At 42.5% G+C, this 21,384-nt stretch overlaps 2 protein-coding genes across 3 annotated transcripts in view; one reads left to right on the forward strand and one right to left on the reverse strand.

Moving 5' to 3' along the window:
- Window positions 1-8,648, forward strand: part of LOC143283813 (vascular endothelial growth factor receptor 1-like) — a 130,417-nt gene extending 121,769 nt beyond the window's left edge. Inside the window, exon 27 of the mRNA XM_076590186.1 lies at window positions 658-8,648. Within this exon, the coding sequence (XP_076446301.1) occupies window positions 658-1,407 (750 nt within the window). The 3' untranslated portion in view covers window positions 1,408-8,648. The remainder of the gene's footprint in view (window positions 1-657) is intronic.
- A 1,000-nt stretch (window positions 8,649-9,648) lies between these two features.
- Window positions 9,649-21,384, reverse strand: part of LOC143283933 (rho GTPase-activating protein 7-like) — a 207,407-nt gene continuing 195,671 nt past the window's right edge. For both annotated transcript variants that reach the window (XM_076590377.1, XM_076590378.1), the window contains 5 exons: window positions 20,558-20,704; window positions 19,940-20,106; window positions 18,860-18,985; window positions 16,666-16,860; window positions 9,649-16,131 (listed from right to left, as the gene is read on the reverse strand). In XM_076590377.1, coding sequence (XP_076446492.1) covers window positions 16,017-16,131; window positions 16,666-16,860; window positions 18,860-18,985; window positions 19,940-20,106; window positions 20,558-20,704 — 750 coding nt within the window. In that variant the 3' untranslated portion in view covers window positions 9,649-16,016. The remainder of the gene's footprint in view (window positions 16,132-16,665; window positions 16,861-18,859; window positions 18,986-19,939; window positions 20,107-20,557; window positions 20,705-21,384) is intronic.

Raw genomic sequence — 21,384 nt, forward strand, 5'->3', positions numbered from 1 at the left:
GCAGTATTACCTGTGTCTGTCTGTTGCAGTATTACCTGTGTCTGAATGTTGCAGTATTACCTGTGTCTGAATGTTGCAGTATTACCTGTGTCTGTGTGTTGCAGTATTACCTGTGTCTGTGTGTTGCAGTATGTCTGTGTGTTGTAGTATTACCTGTGTCTGTGTGTTGCAGTATGTCTGTGTGTTGTAGTATTACCTGTGTCTGAATGTTGCAGTATTACCTGTGTCTGTGTGTTGCAGTATGTCTGTGTGTTGTAGTATTACCTGTGTCTGTGTGTTGCAGTATGTCTGTGTGTTGTAGTATTACCTGTGTCTGAATGTTGCAGTATTACCTGTGTCTGTGTGTTGCAGTATTACCTGTGTCTGTGTGTTGTAGTATTACCTGTGTCTGTGTGTTGTAGTATTACCTGTGTCTGTGTGTTGTAGTATTACCTGTGTCTGTATGTTGTAGTATTACCTGTGTCTGAATGTTGCAGTATTACCTGTGTCTGTGTGTTGCAGTATTACCTGTGTCTGTGTGTTGTAGTATTACCTGTGTCTGTGTGTTGTAGTATTACCTGTGTCTGTATGTTGTAGTATTACCTGTGTCTGTGTGTTGCTGTATTACTTATGTCTGTATGTTGTAGTATTACCTGAATGTGTGTCTGTATATTGTAGTATTACCTGGATCTGAGCTCTCCCTACCTGAAGCTGGAGGATGAAGGAGAGGGGGGCGTGGACCCAGCCCTGGATGCTGACGGCTACCTGCGCATGTCCACCTCCTCCGACCAGACCCCCGCCTCCCCCACCTCCCCCACCACCACCCTGCCCGCCGTGCCAGAGGAAGGGGGTGGAGGGAAGCCACACTACATCAACCAGCGCAACTTTCCCCGGGAGAGAGGGTCAGACATGGAGATGCAGCCCCTGCTGTCCACCAGCACTGCAGGGGAGAGACGCAGCTCCGTGCCAGATGAGGAAGCGCCCAGGGTGAGGCCCGGCTCAGTGCCGGGGGACGGGGAGGCTGCCAGGTCCCGACGGAGCTCAGTGCCGGAGGAGATGGCTCCGGGCTTTGTGAAGCCTGACTCCCCCCCGAGGCGGGAGGTGCAGACGCGGGCAGAGGTCCACCAGCCTGATGACAGTGACAGCGGCCACTCCAGCAGCTACGCCCCGGGGACCTCCCCCAGTGACCATGCTGGATACCTCCTGCCCAAGGCCTATGAGGCAGCCGCCGGTGCTGCCAGCAGCGCGGGGGGACCGGAGGTGGCGGAGGGGGGTGAGGGGGTGGTGGAGGAGAAGGACTTGAGGGACTCGGTGTTCAGCAGCCTTCCCCCGGACACGGTGTTTTCAGACTACCACTTCAACAACTACCCCCCGCCGGACTATCGCATGGTGGTGGAGGAGGGGGATCAGCAAGAGCTGCCTGTGTAGGTGAATGGTGAACCACTTTCTGTGCAGGGTGGACTGCCTTCGGCGTCGTGGTTCTTTTCTGGGTGCCGGTGGCCAGCTTCCTGAAGACAGGGAGAGTGTGCACTTGTCCTGCCCTGTCATGTCAGTCTTTCTGAAGATAGCACCACCTCCACCACTGCCCAGTGTGTACAGTGTGTGAGTGTGTGTGAGAGAGAGGGGCTTGGAGCGTCACACTGTCACAGCCCATGAATGTGTTGCAGAAGTCACCAGACAGTGGTGGGAGTGTGTGTGTGAGAGAGGGGCTTGGAGCGTCACACTGTCACAGCCCATGAATGTGTTGCAGAAGTCACCAGACAGTGGTGTGAGTGTGTGTGTGAGAGAGGGGCTTGGAGCGTCACACTGTCACAGCCCATGAATGTGTTGCAGAAGTCACCAGACAGTGGTGGGAGTGTGTGTGTGAGAGAGGGGCTTGGAGCGTCACACTGTCACAGCCCATGAATGTGTTGCAGAAGTCACCAGACAGTGGTGGGAGTGTGACATGGGCAAGACAGGGCGTGTGGGGCTGTGCCGTGTCTGGCAGCATGAAGTGTGTTTACAGGTGGCTGTGTGTTTCTGTGACTGAAGATGAGAGGTTTGCTGGGCGGGGTGAGACCAACAGGAGAGTGCCTGTCACAGGCTCACAGCTACCCAGCACTCTTGTCCTTTCAGTGCATGGATTCCAGCATGCATGGATTTCAGTCCACAACACACACAGCAGCAGGCTGGATTTATTAAACAAGTGGCTGTGAAAAAAACAGCAACACATTTTATACTTCTTTTAGGTGCCTGTTGAGTTTGGAAACAGCAAAACAGGAGTACTTGCTTATTCAAGTGCCTTTGGGTTATAGCATATCTGAATTAACACAGAGTGCAGTGTTCAGGTGCCTGTTGGTTTAAGGACCAGCAAAGCAGTGGGTGATTAGGACAGAGAATAGAATAAAATAGAATATGTCTTCACTGCCAAGTCTGTCACTGACCAGAGAGAGGAAAACCCACAGAACAAGCAGCTATGTGTGAGAGAAAGAAAGGGAATTTGAACTGTCTGATGCACTGTTGTTGTCATAGAATATATGAGTTCAACATATTTGTTTTAATGGCATTGAAAGTTTTATAGATTTATAGTTTTATAGATTGATGAACAGGTCCATACGTTTATTACAAGTCCCAATGACAAGTGTTTCACGAAACTTAGCATCTGGGGTGTTTTGGTGTAACTGGATGTAAACTGTGTGGCCCAGTGGCTGAATCAGGCTGATGTAAATGGAGGAGTAATTCAAAGGTAAATGTTTGCTGAAACAAAAACAGAACACACATATGTCAGATAATAAATAACAACCAAGACTTTAAGGTTATTGACAAAAATCGTTACTTCATTTTTTGTTTCATTTTCTGGAAGAGAACAGTGTGATGTTAATATGAATGAGATGTAACAGATGCTGCAGATGTTTTATTATGTGCATAAGATTTTGTGGATGGTTTGACAGTATTGATTGAATACATGAAAATGATCTTTTTTAGGTCAATATTTATCAAGTTGGGGAACATGAAAAAAAAGAAGCCATTATTCAGTGTAAAGTCTGTTATAGAATAGATTTTAAAATCACCTTTTAAATTAATGGAACAGTATGTTGTCAGCTAACTGTGCTTAAGTAAGCAGACTTTCACATGCTTTTATTCTCCAAAGAAGCCCAGTTACTGAAAATAACACCGACAGAAAATTAATCTTTCACACATCAAACAAAACAAAACAAAAACTGTAATGTGGATGATTTTTTACTTCTTCAGTGAGAGAGAAGTTTCACAGAATTACATCTTGAACTCTCCAAATTTGTCGTTTACATCGCAGGTATATATTTAAAAAAAATGAATTATTAATAGATAAATAAATAAGAATCCAATTACTGTGCACTGAAGATCATATGAAACCAAAGGTAACTTGGCCAGAAATATAGAATATTGTTTATTGTGTGAATGATAAATGTCACAGTAGTTTCTCTGGAGCTGCACCAGCCTTTCTGGGAGTCCTTTTTCTGGTCAGGTACAGCCGGATGGTTACAAACTGGTTGTCAAGATGCAAATGAATGTAATCTTTTTGGGGAATGGAGGATACACATTGACACAATAACAACACCGTGTAGAGCAGGATTGTCGATGAGCAACTACTGTTCCACTGCAATAGGCGGCAATACAAGGGCATCCAGGAGTCATGACCTGAGCGTGGCCCGCCCCTCTTGAGTGTAAGGAGTTCAGGGCCGAAACACTTGACTGAGGGGGGCTCCTTCTCTGAAGACCTTGTACTGTCCAGCTCTCCCTAGAGTTTCTTATCACTGTCATGTTCAGGTTAGTTTGTGCACTCTCAAAAAATAAAATAATAAAAACAAAAAAACAAACAAACAAACAAAAGCAACTCATCTATACATGCACCACCTGCGGCCAAACGTGTGCTCGGAAGCTGCAAGAGTGTCCACTGATGAGGGCACAAAAAGAATCATCCTCCACAGTTACCAAGAGATAACCATCAGGAAGCAGACACAGCTGAGTGCTTTGGACTCACTTCGTGTGGAGAAGGATTCGGTTTTGTCTGGTGTTTTGTCGGTGCTTCCTGGACTGCGTGGAGTTGTGTTTGGATACATCATACAGTCACATTTCTGAGTGTGCAAAGTATGCGAAAATTAGGGAGAAGCTGAATCGGGGTTTGTTCTTGAAGAATCAGGCCAGGACAGGAGAGTGAGTGAGTTGTCTTTACCTGTTGATCAACAGTTAGGAATGGAATGATGCTTCATGTAAGTATATAGATCAACAAGTAAAGAAAAAACAACCCTGTTAACTATGATTAGATGACAGAGAAAAAAACACTGGTGTTACAAAAGAATCTTGCTTCTTTTTTTTTCCTTGAGAAAAAGTCGTATTTGTACTTGTAGTGTGTGTCCTGTGTGCAGTTGTAAATTTCATGGAAAGAATTATTGCTTTTTACTTGTCATGCATATGACATATACAATATATATGTATATATATATAACTAAAGGTTGGAATGAATACAATGCATGTGAATAGTTATTACTATATGAATACACAAATTATATTTGTAATTTTGGAGAATGCTGATGTACTTAACTGTGCGTTATTGTGAGGGAGGATCATGTTGGACGTATTGTGAGGTGCTGGCTGTAGCCCCACAAAGTTATTCTCAGGGCAAAATAATGTTTGTGTGTGTGTGTGCTGATCATGTGACATATACGTACCCCATGAATGTGCAACAGTCATGTGTGCCTTGTTTGTCCCTACTGATGGATGCAATGCATACAGTATGCACTGGAAAAAATACTCCCTGCGATTCGGTGCTGAACAGGCCTTGGAACAAAACTTGAGCCATGGCTGCACAATGCTCTGGTCACACACAACAGGAGGTGCATTGTCTTCTCTGCTGGTACAGTTCTCGCATTGTGTCAGTCAAGGTTTTCACAAGTTATAGGGTTGTGGGGTGTGGGGGGTGTTCGTTTTGAGTCTCTCCCTCCTGTAGTATACACATTGGGTATCTCTGATTTGAGATGTCTTTTTTTTTTTTACTATAAAAAGCTGGTTTTTTATATTAAAGAAAAGAAACAAACTCTCTGCTGTGTCTATGAATATGAAAAATATATAAATAACCTCAGTCTATGAACGGAAACATTAGATATACTGCATAGATCTGAACAAAGAAAATTGAGCATCAACATTGATCTAAACAAAGAAGTTGATCATCTACAATGATCTAAATTAATTTATCATCTAAATTGATTAGAACAAAGAAAGAGATCTGCTAGAGATCTGAGTGCATTATGAGTTATATTGCTTCGTTCCTAGAATTAGAGCAAACATGTTGTGTAATTGGAATTTCACTGTTGTTAATTTGAACCTTAAAACACAGCTTGACATCATGTCAGGACCTCTCTCATTAAAAAAAAAAAAGAGAGAGAAAAAGTTTTATCTATAATGATTGTATGCCACTGATATTTTGTTCTGAGGCATGCAGTTTTGTATTAACAGCTTGTATTAGTTGTAAAATGACCAGACTCTAGTCAGTGTTGACAAATCAACAGTTTTGCTGTTCTGTTGGAACTGGTGTTCAATGTTGCTGTATTATTTCCAGAATCTTCCTCCCAGTTGATGATGCGCTAGATGTGAGTACTTTGTGACCGAATTTTCTTGCATTGATGACTTTCGTCCTGTACGTTATTATGAATACCTGTGAGCTGTATAATTTTTGTGAGACATATATCTTTGAATGTTCAGCTGTATGTGAAAGGTTTACTGCCGCTTTTGCCTAAGTCACTGACTGAGCATAATAATAATCAGTAGATCATGGTCTTTGTTGATGTGTATATATTCATTACCATCATATTTAAATCATTTCCTGCATTGTGCTTTGGAAGTACAGGACATTTTTTTAAATAGTTAAATCATATTTTACTCATCCTGTGTTGATAGTTTATCACATGTTTGAGTATTTTTTTAATATTAACTCTGTGTGTGTGTGTGTGTGTGTAAGACAGGGAGAGATGGGGGGCAGACAGACAGATGTTTGCCTTAAAGTGATGAGGTCTTGTAAACATCAGGTTTGTGAAGAGTGGTGATATCGTCTTCTCCTAGTTCAGAGGCATGTGCAGACTTGGCTGTTGCCGCACTCCCCTTAATATGTTGAAGCATGGGAGAACGTGTAATGCTCATTCACATTGATCTTAAAGGTTCTGAAAATGTTTGAGTTATGGAAACACTAAGACACCCAGCAAATACTTTGCCTTGAGAATGAGTACAGCTGCTTCAGTGGCATGGTAAAAAACAGACAGACAGACACACACACACACACACACACACACACACACATAAAAACTGCTCACCAAGTGTATGTGGGTTGCAACTAGTGATGCAGAACTGACAGAAGTAATGGAATTATGATGGGGAAAATTAATTAAATTATAATCAGTGCATGCTGTTTTTTTGTTCTTGTTTGTTTGTTTTAGAAGAACATGATAAGGTTTTTTTTCCATTCATGTGCAGAAGAGGATGTTATTCAGAGTTCATATTATCCCTCTCCCAGTTGGTTTCCCTGGAAGCCAGTAATTGATCAGGGAACACTAGATAAAACAGTATTACAACTTAATAAAGTCCCCCCCGCCCCTTTTTTTTTCGGTTCCTGGTGTATGTTGTGTGTAGGTGTTGAGAAGGAAGTGCATGATATACAGCACAAGATAATCATTGTGAGAACTTAGAATCCTACATGTATATGTGTTGATCCCAGGAGTCCGATGCTTGACCACTGCCATTTGGTGTTGTCATTTTGCCGTCATACAGTAGTTGTAGTCCTCTATATGTTTGTCTATCTATGGATGTTTTTTTTATATTTGTTGTTGGTTTTTAGATTGATTTCGGATCATTCACATTGGTGTTGATGCTTATTTGTGTTTTTGCTTTTTTGTCTTGAGATAGGGATTTTGTTTGTTCCTAGTCTGGTTATGAGTTTGTTTAATAATTAGTCTGGTCATTTTTGTGCGTGTTTTTTTTTTTTTTAATCAGGTAGTTTGTACTCATTTCATGATTGTTGTTGCTAGTTTGATGTATTGATTTGATCATTTTGTTTTTTGGTTTCATTTTGCGCCTTGCTTAAAATGCTGTAGTTATTTTTCTGGTCCAACAGGTGTAAAGGATGTGTCTGTGTGATCACGGAGGAAGATTTGTCAGCAATATTTCCAGCACATAGGCAGCAGACATTTGAACTGAGATCACCAAGACATTGAGTTCTACTGACTGAATCCAGGTTTGAATCAGCAGAAACAAATTCAGTCCAAAGACAACATGGAGCATCAGTCTGGTTTTCTTATTGTAGTAGTCATTGTTGTGAATCAGCTCAACTTGTTCATCTTCAGCTCCATTGAGATAAGGAAGTTGTCGCTTGCTTCATTTGTTTAACAAGGTAATATCTTATTTTAGCTTAGTGGTAGTCCCTTTATTTTGTTAATTTTCAGCAGTCTAGCCCCATCACATATTTTTAATTGATTCAGTTATTTATCAGTCATTTTGTAAGAAGTCATTTAGAACCAATATCTGCAATGAAGATCTGTGAACATGGATAACACAGATTTGCAGTTGAGGAACTTTTTTGTTGCTTTACAATGTTGATTCTTCTTCATGAAGTTATTGAGCAGTTTGGTATGATTTAGTCTTTGGAAAGAATCCGACTTAGGAGGTTAACATAGTCTTAGAAACTGGATAGATCTGTCAGCAGTAAACAACTGGAAGGGGCTTCCACAACTTAACTTCTGAAAGCAGCCTTTGATATTTTCATTGTAGAATGCAGGGGTTCATTTTGACAGTTATCTGCCTTGATCTGGGCCAGAGTAAAAGAAATGGCAAAACCAGTCATATATATATTCAACAGTTGTGATAGCTGTTTGTAGTGTCAACAGTTGTGGCATGTGCCTTGCAGACCATTTCTTTTCCTTCTTCTCCTCCCCCCTTCCCTTTTGGATCAGAATCAGTGGGAATCTCAAAACCAACTTTGTATCATCTATTGCGTCTTCAAGTCTTTATCTGTGTCTTGTTTTGCTTGCTGGGAATCCTGATGAGTATCTCTCTGAATGATTGAAGTGCCAGGCGCCTCAGTGACTTGGTTTTGAATCAGATGCTCATGAGATTGCCTTCAGGAATTTCATATATCAGTATTTTACAAATTTTATTTACACCACTTGGAGCCTCAGTGGAAGAAAGTGAGGCGAGAGAGTAATGGTGAATAACTGAAGGTAGACACATGAGCAGCTGTAGATGTAGAAGTGTAATGATCCTCTGCTCTCAAAACACCATACAATGCAGCAATCAAGATGTGAGAGCATGTGAAGGCAAGGGGGATGGGAATTTTCTTTGCAGGAGCAAAAGTTGTGTGTGGACCATCTTTGACCATGCATGTAATCACCAACACAGAACAGTAGGATCATTCAGGTGTATTGTGATTGTACAGTTAAGTTACAAACAAAACTATTATTTTGTACCTGTGCATATATATAGCTCCAGGTTTTTGTTTTTTTTATGCAAGTGTACGGTTCAGCTACACACAGCAGTGCATTCTGATCACTGCGCTGTATTGTGCAGTGTCTGTACTGAATTGACTCTGCTGTTGGTGATGTACAAATCATTTTGTAACTGTACTTTATACCATTACTGTGAATATGATGAATAACTCGGAAACCTTGTGTACTTGAAAACTCTGTGTGTGTGTGTGTGTGCGTGTGTGTGCGAGAGTGAGACGCGAGTATTCTGTAACTTTTCGACACATGATGGAACCAGGTATGTCTACGAACATGACAGAAGATGGTGTTCCTCCACAGCTGTCTTCCTCTCCAGTCTACACTGTTTACTGTGGGGAAACACAGAGTGTATTGGGATGTTTATGTGGCAACTTGGTCATTTTGCTGTCTTCAAATGATTCAGCACTGAATTTGTGGAAAGTGTTGTAGACACTAGACAAGGGCACCTAGAGGTTTGGGTAGATTGTAATCTGCCATGCAGATATATAACTGTTAGTTGCAACATATTTCTCTGTATGAAATTTGGGCTGCTCTCCATGGGGAGAATATGTCACCAGTGCAGCGCCACCTTTTATGTGTATAATGTTCTATCAACGTTGATTTTTCTGCAGAATTTTGCCAGGGAAACCTGCATATTGATATGTTCATTCAGTTTGTAGACTTCTTGTGGGCAGTTCTCTTCTTCCATGACTCCAGCAGGGGATGAAGGAAACGTTTACAAATTTGGCTAGGGAGGAGAGAACAGGAAGGAGTGGGTGTGTGGGGTGGGGTGTGTAGGGGGTGGGGAAGAATCCCCTGGAGTCTGCCTTCCTACCTGAAGGAAGTGGGCTGCAGGTGAGAAGTGAAAGATGGGGACCCCAATGTAACTTGACATGAGGCCTCTCCTGTCCTTTTGTGTTCGTAAGTTCCTGTCACTTTGGGAGAGAGGAGTGCTCTTTTTTTTCTGATTGATTAAACAAAAATAACAATAATAATCTGCAGCAGTTGAACATTTAAATCATGCACTGTTATGTCAGAAGGACTTGGTAGTTGGTGAGAACTAAATTGAACTCGATTTCTGTCAAGGTCTAATCAGTCAGATTAAGTGTGTTAACCACAACAGCCTCCCTGCAGCAGTTGCACATATTAATCATGCACTTTTCAATTTACAACACAAATCACAAAACATGTTGCAGAATGTTTAATTATCAAATACATTTATTGTCTGTTTTGTGGAGTGGATGGATAAAAATGAGCTGATATCCTCCTGGTTTCAACTTTCTTTTTTCTTGGCGCCTGCTTAATTAATTAACCAACTAGATATTAAAACAGGGTCCTCCTAACTTCTCAACAGAAACAATAACATTCCAAGGAGAACTGCAGGACTTGGCATTAAATGCCTTCAATGTTCTTTGTATTTCAAACTTATCTCCAGCTTCTTGAAATTTCACACGACTGTCAAACTGTCATGCTGTGTTGGCCAAATTTGCAGCTGAGGCAGAACTAAAAAGCCCTCGAGCTGAGCCAGTCATGCAATCCATTCAGTATGCTGTTGGCTGTGGAGTGAATAATTGCAGGGCCGTGCCAGAACAAAGGCCTGGGCTGTTGTACTGCATTCGCCACAAAATAGGACAACAGAGCAAAGCAGCCAGTTTGACAGCAGATTTTAACCACAGAATCTCAAGATGCAATGCCATAAAAATGAAGCCAATTTTGAGAACAAAACAAAATCATATGGCAAATCACAAGAAATCTGGCTACTGACACCAACACTTCCAAAAGAAAGCTAGGCTGGGTTGTACAAGTGATCTTTGCAGCACCAAGTTTGCTTTTGTAAAAAAAAAAAATTATGAAGCCTGCAAAATTAGCAAGCACTTCGGAAAATTATTAACACAAAGCAAACTTGGTGCTGCTGAGATTGCTTGTGCAACTCAAGTCCTGGTTTTCAACATCATCAATAAATCTGCACCTTGATCATGTGAACACTTTGGTGTACTCTTTAACCCTTCAAGTCTATAACACAGCCACTGCGGACACTATTGAACTGAATTACAGTAGCCTGAAAGCTGGTACATTCAAAGGTTGTGTGTTATAGTCCAAAGTTTCTGAGTAACCAAGCATAATTCCCACACATTCTACACCGGTCCTGACATTAATAGCAGGACTCATTCCCTTGTGCCTGCTTTATCTGAAAAGGAATGTACCTGCTGTGTCCACTGTTAGAGTATGGTCTTCTTTTGCCTGTCTACACCAGATTTTTTTTTTTTTTTTTTAGCCTTTCTCATATCACAAGACTATTATTCCCTGTATCACAAGATTTTGATAATTTTCAAAGTTTAGCCTTCAAAATTGTGCTTTAATGAGGTATCTATTTCAAGGTGAAATCATAAAATCATTAAGTAAACAATTGATATCAATGAATTGTTATTGCAAGTAAACTTTACAGAATCAAACATAGAACAGATGAGGTATCCGAACAGATTATTACCTGCACCCATATCTCTATCAGGAGCTGAAGACAATCATTCATGATCATGATGTCACCATTATCACTTTGAAAGAGAAAAAAAAAAATCAAAACAATATTCATTCCCACAGTGACTGAAATTGGCCATATCATTCTGCTGCTAATCCTGCCCCAAACCCTAACCAGTAGTAATTTCAGATGAGCGACTAGACAAATCATCACCATTAACAACAACAACAACAAAAAAGAACCAAAAACCAAGAGGACTTAGAAGATGGCGCCAATGGAAGTAGCTGGTGTTATCTTGCATTTTGTAGCAGGAGGCAGCAATACATGAGGAGTATATTGGTGTGTACAGCAAACAATATCAGCGTCAGGACTGATCAGTAATATCAGGATCAGGACTGATCGGCTCTCACATCCAGCACTGCTCTTCTTCTTACTTGTGCCCACTCCATCCACCACCATTCTCCATGGAAGTGGAACTGATGATGATGATGAAATGAGGAGAGAGGTTATGGGGAGGGGCTGACATGTACAGGGGTGTGTGGCTGGGGTTTGAGCTCTATCTCTCTACACACATCCGAAACTTCTGGCAGCCACAGATAGGTCATCATTATCATCATCGTCAACAGCAAGGCGCGTACAGCATTCAGTGCAGTGGTCTGTCTACATTGTCATCACTTATGTACATCTCAGGTGGACACACGCACACACACACACCCAGTCCACCACTAGCCTAACTTGCCATCATTTGTTGTTGTTGTTTTTTTTAAACAATCACAGACACAAGTGTAGTTCAAGGAGTATACACACTAACACGAAGTCAGCATAATATGCATTCCAGATTAGATGAAATAATATATACATCCACACTGATCTTCACCAGGCATCAGGGGGTCACAAGATAAAGGCCAGTGCTGTGACTACTGCAGCAACCGCAAGCTACTACCTGTACACTATCTGCTGGATTTGTCAATATATGCCAACTCTACGTCTTCCCTTTCTGAATCACACACATTTTCAGTGCACCATAATTTCTGGCCTTATGGCAACAACAGCTGTTGGGATGTTCTTAAATTCCTGATCTGAAAAGACATCCAAGGAAATGGCTTAAATTTAGAATTTAGAATCAGCGATTTGGGTAGAATCAGTGATGGTCACGGTTAAGTATGTGTAATTAAACAGTGATTCTGGTAAACAGAACTGAAAGTACTCTGGTTTATTTTTAAAACATTTTCTTTACACCACTAAGTGTTGACAGCAGAAATCCGATATTTGAGAGTCTAAAAAAAAAAAAAAAAAGAACAGAAAAAAGGCACCCATAATGGCCAGAAATTATGGTCGTGTCATCTCTAAACAAATGTTATCCTACAAACTCAATGTGTCATCTTGTGACTTAGCACACATACACATACACACACTTCACGACAGCAGACTAACTACTTGGAGTCATCATCAGTCAGTGTACTCATCTCTAATGCCTGGAAAAGTGGGGAGGTGGAGGGGTCATCCCTCCACAGGTCTGCAAGCAAGCAGGCATTCATTTGGCTGGTCATATGGCACCGAAGTAAACATCAACATGTCACACACTGCCTGCTTCCACCTTTCTCTCCCCCTACACACACAGGCCACAGAGCTGATTCCTCCCCACTCCCTCCCTGTCTTGCCCTCCACAGGTCAGCAGCGAGAGCCACACACACTGGCTGGCACTGACCACAGAGTATCAGTATGGCCCATCACTGACAGTGATGTCACCAGCCTCTGCTTTGCACCACACCTACACTACTGTCTACCACAACATTCACTTCTTCACTGCTTTCAGAAGATGCATTTAACAACGCAGCACTTTCTCGCTGAGGATAGTATTACAACAGACTGGCTATTTTTACATTCACAGACATGTTCGGCATCACACACTCAAAGAAAGCATTAACTGTACATGAAGTGGTGGAGGGCGAGGGGGATAAAATGGAAATCAATGGCTGAAACATTTTCCTCATGCAGAACTAGCACTTCAATGATGTTACCGTACATTTTCATCAGGTCAGTTAAAAGCAGCACCTTCAGGATGCGAAACCAGCACATGGAGATGGACATTCCACCCAGTGGTCATGAAGAGATTGTAATTATCCTTGGGGCTAGGTCACTCAGCCTCTGGTGTTACTGAGTACTTGAAGTGAATTCAACAAAATGAAAACCAAAAAGCAACAAGTCCCAAGTCTGCACAAGTGTAGTTACCTCCCTTCCCCAACAGACTGCTGTCAAGACTGGTGACCTGAAACTTCTTGAACGCTCAGACTTAAATCTGAGCAAAGGAGGCAGGGGAAAAACAACAAATAAAACCATTTTTAAGTCCCTTGAACTTCATAACATCCCTGACTAAATATAGAACACAAATAAAACCATTTTCAAGTCCCTTCAACTTCATAAAATATATGACCAAAAAAAAAATTCTACTTTTTGGGTCCCTTTAACTCCACATCCCTCCACCAGCAGTCCAGCACTAAAACCATGCTTTGTCTCCTACAAGCAGATAACAATATTAACATTCATCATACAGACACCTCTTCTACCTCTATCACACACACACACACCACGTTTTACTACATGCACACACACTGTTTCACAGGACAACAAACAAGAATGAGAAAAACAACCGTGCAGAAATAAGCTGTCCACCATGGAACACAACCCGTAAACCAACTCTCCAGACATGAACAGTGCTTGTTATGCAGAGGAGGGAAAGGCAACTCGCTATGTACTGAGTAGATCAGGTCAGGTCAACGTTCCCAGGCCAGAGAGGGATACAGGTATTGCTTTTCGACCCATGCACACTGTGTGCAGGCATCAGGAGGTAAAGCCAGTGGGGGCAGGGCAGGAAGGGCTATTAATCCCAACAAGGAGTATATGATTTATTAAATGCAGTGGCAAATATTATGGCTGTGTCAGTGTGATAGAGCTGACAAAGTACGTATACAGGTAGACTTTGGCCAGTGGGAGGAGGCAAAGCAGCCAAACTCATGCCATTACGAATCGGATAGTCAGCACAAGTTCAATGTAACAAAAGATATGCTGAAGATCAATAATGCAAACGTATATATTTACAGAGAAGCGGTTTGTTGTTTTCAACCCAGTCCCAGTTATCTAGTCTACTTGCAATTGATTTACAGACTTCAGTCAAGAAGGACAGGCTATCCCCTGTCGTCTGATCGCAGGCTGAGGAAGAGTATACCTACAGACTGATGAAGAAATAAATACATATGCTGCCAATACAGGGAATAACAAGTGCCAGAAATATTGACTGTTAATCCAGTGAATGTGACCATCAGATTATTGCACATAAACACCACATCCACTGTTCTTGCCACCAGCTTCTCTTCGCAACTTCTTCAGTTTCCTCTTCCATCCAGTTACAGCTCAATTTCAATAGGAACAGCTATCGTCACATGTCTTCCAGTCACAACAGCATTCAATCATGTGTAGTACTGACAAAGTGTCCAAACTATGAAACACTATTTCTTCTCTTTGAATTTTAGCTCTGTCACTACCATTACCACATTCCTGGGTCTGTTCCTCAAAAAGGAAATCAAACAAAAACAATAAACAAAACATGGATTCAACGATACCATTGAAAGGGCTCCTAGGTTATTGGCAGAATATTCTTTGATAAATATTAATATGTTGGATGACAGGACAGGGTTGTTGTTTTATTCAAAGACAGACCTGATTATTTAACAAATGTATTTCAGAGGTTATGATGAAGTGTACAAAACAAGGGAAGTGTACTCTGAACATGATGCTGTTCGAGCCCCTGACATCCTGAAGCAGGGTTGGTTCATATCCTCACACCAAGAGCCACATGTCAACTTTTCACAAGTCTATTGTATGCCAATATTATCAATATTTTACACATCAGTATGCTGGCTTTTTTACAAGTCTGTTGTATGCCAATACATGATCAATATTTTACACATCAGTTGCTTGGCTTTTTTTACAAGTCTCTTGTAAGCATACATTTTAATAAGAATTTTACACATCAGTGAGCCGACGCTTGCACCATTGTTTTCTAAAACGTTGAAAGATGAACATTTATTATCTCTATGGCCAAAAGAGTTCTTGCTTTTTTTTTCTTTTTCTTTTTTGAGAGTTCTGTGTTTTCTCCACTTTCCTTTATTTACAAGCAGTTGTTGTTTCTGGTGCTGTCTCCACACCACATACTGTACAGCACTCCCGCCTTCAGTCTCATGCACACACCACATTTGGAGGCACAACCAGCACAGTGCTGACCACTCTGCACTTGCTGGCACACACACCACTTCAACAACAGGGTGATGCTCCATTCTTTCACCAAGCCATCTCTTCAGCAACTCTTGACACAACTGTCACTTCATAGTGCAGCTTCTCGTTCATAAAACTGACCCCAGTGAAAATAAGAGAAAAAGGAAAAAAACCAGCTTCAGCCAATCCAAGAAGCATGCCTGCCTGTCTCCAGGATTGACACATTCCACTGTCATCATCATTTGGACTTGCAGCCTGGATCAGTGAAGTGCATCATTATCAGCCACAGAAATGACAGGAATGAAAGAAAGGTGTCCAACACTTGTCACATTCCTTGACAATCGTCTCTTGCTGTTTTCCTATCCCTCTTTTCCAACACATCACCAATGACACCTGGATTCCGTAGTGGATGACGAAGAAGATGATGATGATGGAGATGATGATGATGCTAGAGATGATGATGTGAACACCACATGCCTTCACTTGTCCCACCTTCATTTTTTTTTCTGCCCCTTTGACATTTCACGTAGCATTACTCCTTCACTGATGCAAGATACAATTTCTCTCCGTTTCATTACCATAGCTCTCTCCCTCTCTCTCCAATGAATGAATGAATGACTTCAAAGCACGCAGGAGATCATTCTAGTGTTTTGAAGAAGCAACACGTCTTTTGGAAGATGTACTCCTGTATGACAGCTGGGTGCCTCGAACAATTCTTTCTGGTCCAACATGTTGCAGACATCTCCCATCGAAACGCTCACACTGTTTCTGGTCTGACTCACGGGGATGTGTCACTGACATGACTGTCACACTTTGGTTTCTGGCCCCTCTGCGTCCTGACGAAAAGAGTCACGCAGTCGATCCAGGTAGTTGGAGGATAAGTGCCCGAACACCCGATTGTACCACTCCGGGCACCGCCCTCTGCAAACACACAGAGGCTTCAGACATTGACACAGGGCACATGTCTGTGATACATTATCAACTCTACACCATCAAACAGGGTCAATCTTAAAAAACTACTTACTACCTCATAATTATGCTCTCTGGCATGCACAGCAGCAACAAAAGAGCTCTCAAACAGCAGTGACATACATGAACACCCAGTACCAATTCCTAACAAACCGTCCAATGTTGACTATCATGTCAAAAATATTAATGCAGAAGGTGTCTACAGATGGTGTCACTACAGATGTTGAAATTGACACTGACTCTGTCTCTCCATCCCTTCAATTCTTCATGCACACATAGTCTTGAAGATCAGCTTTTATCCCCCATTTGATTTTTCCCACAGTTAACCTATGCAGAACATGCATGCATGTATGCACATTAAAACCACGCTAGGCCACAACACACACACTCACACACAACATAAAATGCCACACATACACATATAAACACATGAACACACACTAACACAATCCACACCCATCCACACACACCCCTTCCACTGTTTACCTGAGGTCTGTGCGTGAGATGAAGGTAAGTCGCGAGCGGCCAGAACCGCAGGGCTCCATGAGGTGGTAGTTCCCCAGCTCCACGGCCCGCACCCCCTGGTCGTAGTCTGCCTCCGTCGCCCCCTTCCACCCACAGTGCTCCACTGACCGCGACACCAGGGCACATGCCCCCTTCACCAGGTCTGCCCTCCAATACCTGAATAACAACAACAATCATCATCATTATGACGATGATGAATTGTGTCTGTATCGTGCATCATCTTACATCTGGCCTGACAGAATCACTGGTGGAGATCTTACATCTGGCCTGACAGAATCACTGGTGGAGATCTTACATCTGGCCTGACAGAATCACTGGTGGAGATCTTACATCTGGCCTGACAGAATCACTGGTGGAGATCTTACATCTGGCCTGACAGAATCACTGGTGGAGATCTTACATCTGGCCTGACAGAATTACTGATGGAGATCTTACATCTGGCCTGACAGAATCACTGATGGAGATCTTACATCTGGCCTGACAGAATCACAGATGGAGATCTTACATCTGGCCTGGCAGAATCACAGGTGGAGATCTTACATCTGGCCTGACAGAATCACAGATGGAGATCTTACATCTGGCCTGACAGAATCACAGATGGAGATCTTACATCTGGCCTGGCAGAATCACTGGTGGAGATCTTACATCTGGCCTGACAGAATCACAGATGAAGATCTTACGTAAATCTGGCTGATCACTAATGAAGAACTGTTGGAATGAACAAGACAGCAGATGAGGACAGACTGCACCTAGGGTCTGATGAGGTGACTGACATAGGACCAGGATGGATGGAGAGTGGTTGTTGGTGACCTGCGTCCCAGATGGGGCAACAGGCGTAGGTGAGCAGACGTGATAATATCTTATGCAACTCAGTGCACTGTACACACTCCACTACTGCCAAACTTCATGCACTAACACCACACACACTTTAAACCACACACACACACACACACAACTAATGACATATCAAGGGAATGACAGGCTGAATGAATATGTCTTGAAACTGATTTTTAATTCACTCAGTTGAGGGTGCTATGCAGAACGGACAGTAGCATTTTTTTTAAATAATTTTTTTAAGCTTAACTAAAACCATGATCCCAAACTGATTTCTCTTTACATTTCTGAAAAGTTTGATGGGCTTTTTACTTGAATAACAAAGAGGATAAGAAGAGGAGTACATGAAAAACGAAGCAGATGGATACTTATAAAATCAGCAATAAGGCTAGAACTTCAACTTTGTATTCACATTGAAATTTCACAGGGAGCCAGTGCAGCTCTGTCAAAACCAGTGATACACCCTCTCACTTTCCTTTGACACAAGAAGTTTTGTGGTACAGTTTTGATCCCTTTTGAACAGCACAGACATACATCTGTCACACAGTGAACGAGACAGACACATAGCTCAATCACCCCCACCACCTTCACCTGTGATCTCTATCATTGAGGCCCAACAGCCAAGTGAGAGCTGTATTATTAATGGTTTCTCCACTGCAGTGGGAAATCATTGACAGCTTAGTCTTTTGTGAGGGACTATGACTCAAACTAGGTGGCAAAATTGCACTGCTTCTTAGTGCTGCAGCCGTGGGAGCTAGTTGGCCTTTGGGAACCATCCCAAGGCTGACTGTCCTAAAACCCTCATGGCCTGGACAGTGGGGATGTAACTTAGGCAAGACACTCTCCACTATAATCAAATTCCAGCCCAGATAGTCCAGGACAGCAGTTACCTCCTCTACTGCTGAGGTCATAGTCAAACTGACTATCATACTATCATCTTCTTCTTCCTCGTTTGTCGGCTGCAACTTCCACGTTCACTTGTATATTGTATGAGTGGGCTTTTACGTGTATGACCATTTTTACCCCGCCATGTAGGCAGCCATACTCCGTTTTCGTGGGTGATATCATCATCTGAATAACACGTCTGTCAATACAACAGCCCTTTCATTTTTTTTCCCTTCTCCGTTCATGAACTGCTACTCCCATGTTCACATGGACTTATACACGTATGGCCTGAGTTCTGCTGGAGCTAGTACTGTGTTCAACAAATCTGAGTATGGCTGTGAACTGTAGACTCGAAACAAGCAGAGTGGGAGTAATGCCACTGAAATGGTGCAGATGGTGAAAAGAAAAGCATCAAACAGTAGTGGAAGCAGTGTACCTGAGCACCATGAAGTGTCGAGGGGGGTGTGGCGCCATGGAGTTGAGCACATAGTGAAAGACGTCACAGTGTCGATCCAGCCGCTCCACCACTTGCCAGCTCAGCATGTCGTCGTCCCACTTGTGGCTGATGGGGGTTTTCACACAAAACAACACAAGGCAGTTGAAAAAAAACACACAGTAAAGAAAACATCATGACAACATTCATAACAGATATACTTATATCAAGCTGAATCTTGTGCAGTAACAAATCAAAGTACTTTTACACCAGCGGTTCACACAAACATAATTCTGATTTGGAGGGATGAAAGACAACACTTATCAATGTAAACTTAACATGCAAACAGAAAGCAAGAAAAACTGTAGACTGGAAAGAGAGAGAGAGAGACGTGGATTGTGGAAATGAGTAATGACTTGAAAGTGCCAAGCGCAGAGCAGCGAAACATTGAGCTCTTTCCAAGTGTAAGGTCCAGAGACAGATAAAGAGTGGCCGTTCAATTTGAAGTGTTTGAATCTGGGAAGGGACTGTGGAAATAGAGTGGGCCTGAAGCTGTTGACAGCAAGATGGGGTGTAGAGGTGAAGGCAGTCACAGAGACAGGAAGGTTCAGACTTGTTTAATTAAGCATTTTATAACACAGAGTGCTCATCTTGTGAAACCAGGAACCAATGAAAAAATCTCAAGTGATGAGTGATGCGCTAAGAACTACTCTTTCAGAAGACTCACAGTGAAAAATCCTGAAAACATATTACACATTAAGATAGGCATGCAACAGTAACATAATGCAAACAAGATGTCGCAATGAGTGTAGAATAAAAAGATATCCACATATGCACTCACACAGACACAATTATCAGATATTTCTTCATTTAAAACAAGACACTACCAGCTAAAGCCATGTCGACAACATTCAGCACATCAGACATTTACCTACATTCTAAAAACCCAACAAACCTTACAATAAACCTCAACACAAAACAAAAAAAACAGTGCCATCCAAGTATATAAGCACCGAACAGAAGGGAGCATGAACAACAACAGAAAATACTACTGCTCCTCCCCAACAGTCCGGGCACACCTACCGTTCATGCAGGATGCGGTTGAGGACCTCAATAGGGGGCGCCTCAATCTCCACGCTACACTTCCACTGCCTGAGGGGGTGGCCATCCTGGGGCTTGCGAAACATCACCTCGATGCCCGACACGCTCACCGGCATTGGGGCCCAACCACGGTTCTTGTCGTGAGCCTCCTGCACATCCACCAACATCATCTCATGACAACAACAATAATTATGATCATAATGATATTAAATGCAATAATGATGCTCTAACTTGAAGTATGCGATGTTTAAAACAAAGAGAATGTACACTGGAATGGAACATCTAACACACACACATACATATCACTTGTGGGTCATGGTAGAGTATGTGTGGTTAAATGGAATATTTAACACACACACACACACACATGCATATTTCAATAAGCTGTGCCAAAAGGTACTGCAACACACATACACACCAACACGCATGCACCCACACAAAAAACACACGCTTGTTCACACACACACGTCCCTCCCAAATCCCTTAACCACACACACACACACACACACAAACAAAATGTATTGTAGTCTGTACAAAAGACAGTAAAATATTATGGAAAAAAAACCCACCACCACCAAACAAATCCCAAAGGACTCTGACCTTCAACAGAACCTGGATGTTCTCCTCCCCAAAGGCCTTGTAGTCGGGACCCGGCTGCTTGCCCTTGGCGTAGAACTCGTCCAGGTGCACAGGCTCCATGTTGCTGAGCGTGGACAGGTGCAGGCGGCTGTACATGGAGGGGGGCACCTGCCAACAACAAGCCACTCGTACTGACTCACCTGCTGCTGCCGCCGCCGTCCTCTTACCTGGCAGGCAGCCTAGTGCCACCACACCACACCTCCTGACAGGGGACTCTCTCCTGGACAGGAAACACTGCTGCAAACTGCGCGACAGCGAAGCGGACACCTGTCGACAAGCCCATCTACCTCGTGACCACCAACTGTTGACAATCACTACTACCACCGCTGATAAAATCACCAGCCACAGCCTTGGTGTTGTTCCAGGAGGCAGAGACATGGACACGCTTCTACCACAATGCTTCTGCAGTCTACAAAGCTTGTTTTGGTTTTTTTTTTTACTGGCGCTGATGATCTGATTTCTTCACATTACACCTGTTCAGTTTCTGTTTGTCAAAAATACTGTTCTTATTTTTCTTTTGAGGACAAAATCATCCATTCTACAACATGATAACTTTGTGACCTGCAGAAACATCTGTCACATCTTCAGTGTGTGTAATCAATACAACAGGACTGGACAAAAAGACTTTCTTGCTGTCCTGTCAAATACATGATGCATTTGTACTGTAATTTGTCTGAAATAAATTACTGTTTAAACCAATAGCTAAAGGGCTGTAGAAACACCCAACACCTCCCTCTGAACTCGGAACCACCGGATATGCAGCATCGCGCATCGAAACTATGCACTGA

Source organism: Babylonia areolata, chromosome 7 (genome assembly GCF_041734735.1).
Source record: "Babylonia areolata isolate BAREFJ2019XMU chromosome 7, ASM4173473v1, whole genome shotgun sequence".
Taxonomy (NCBI): domain Eukaryota; kingdom Metazoa; phylum Mollusca; class Gastropoda; order Neogastropoda; family Buccinidae; genus Babylonia; species Babylonia areolata.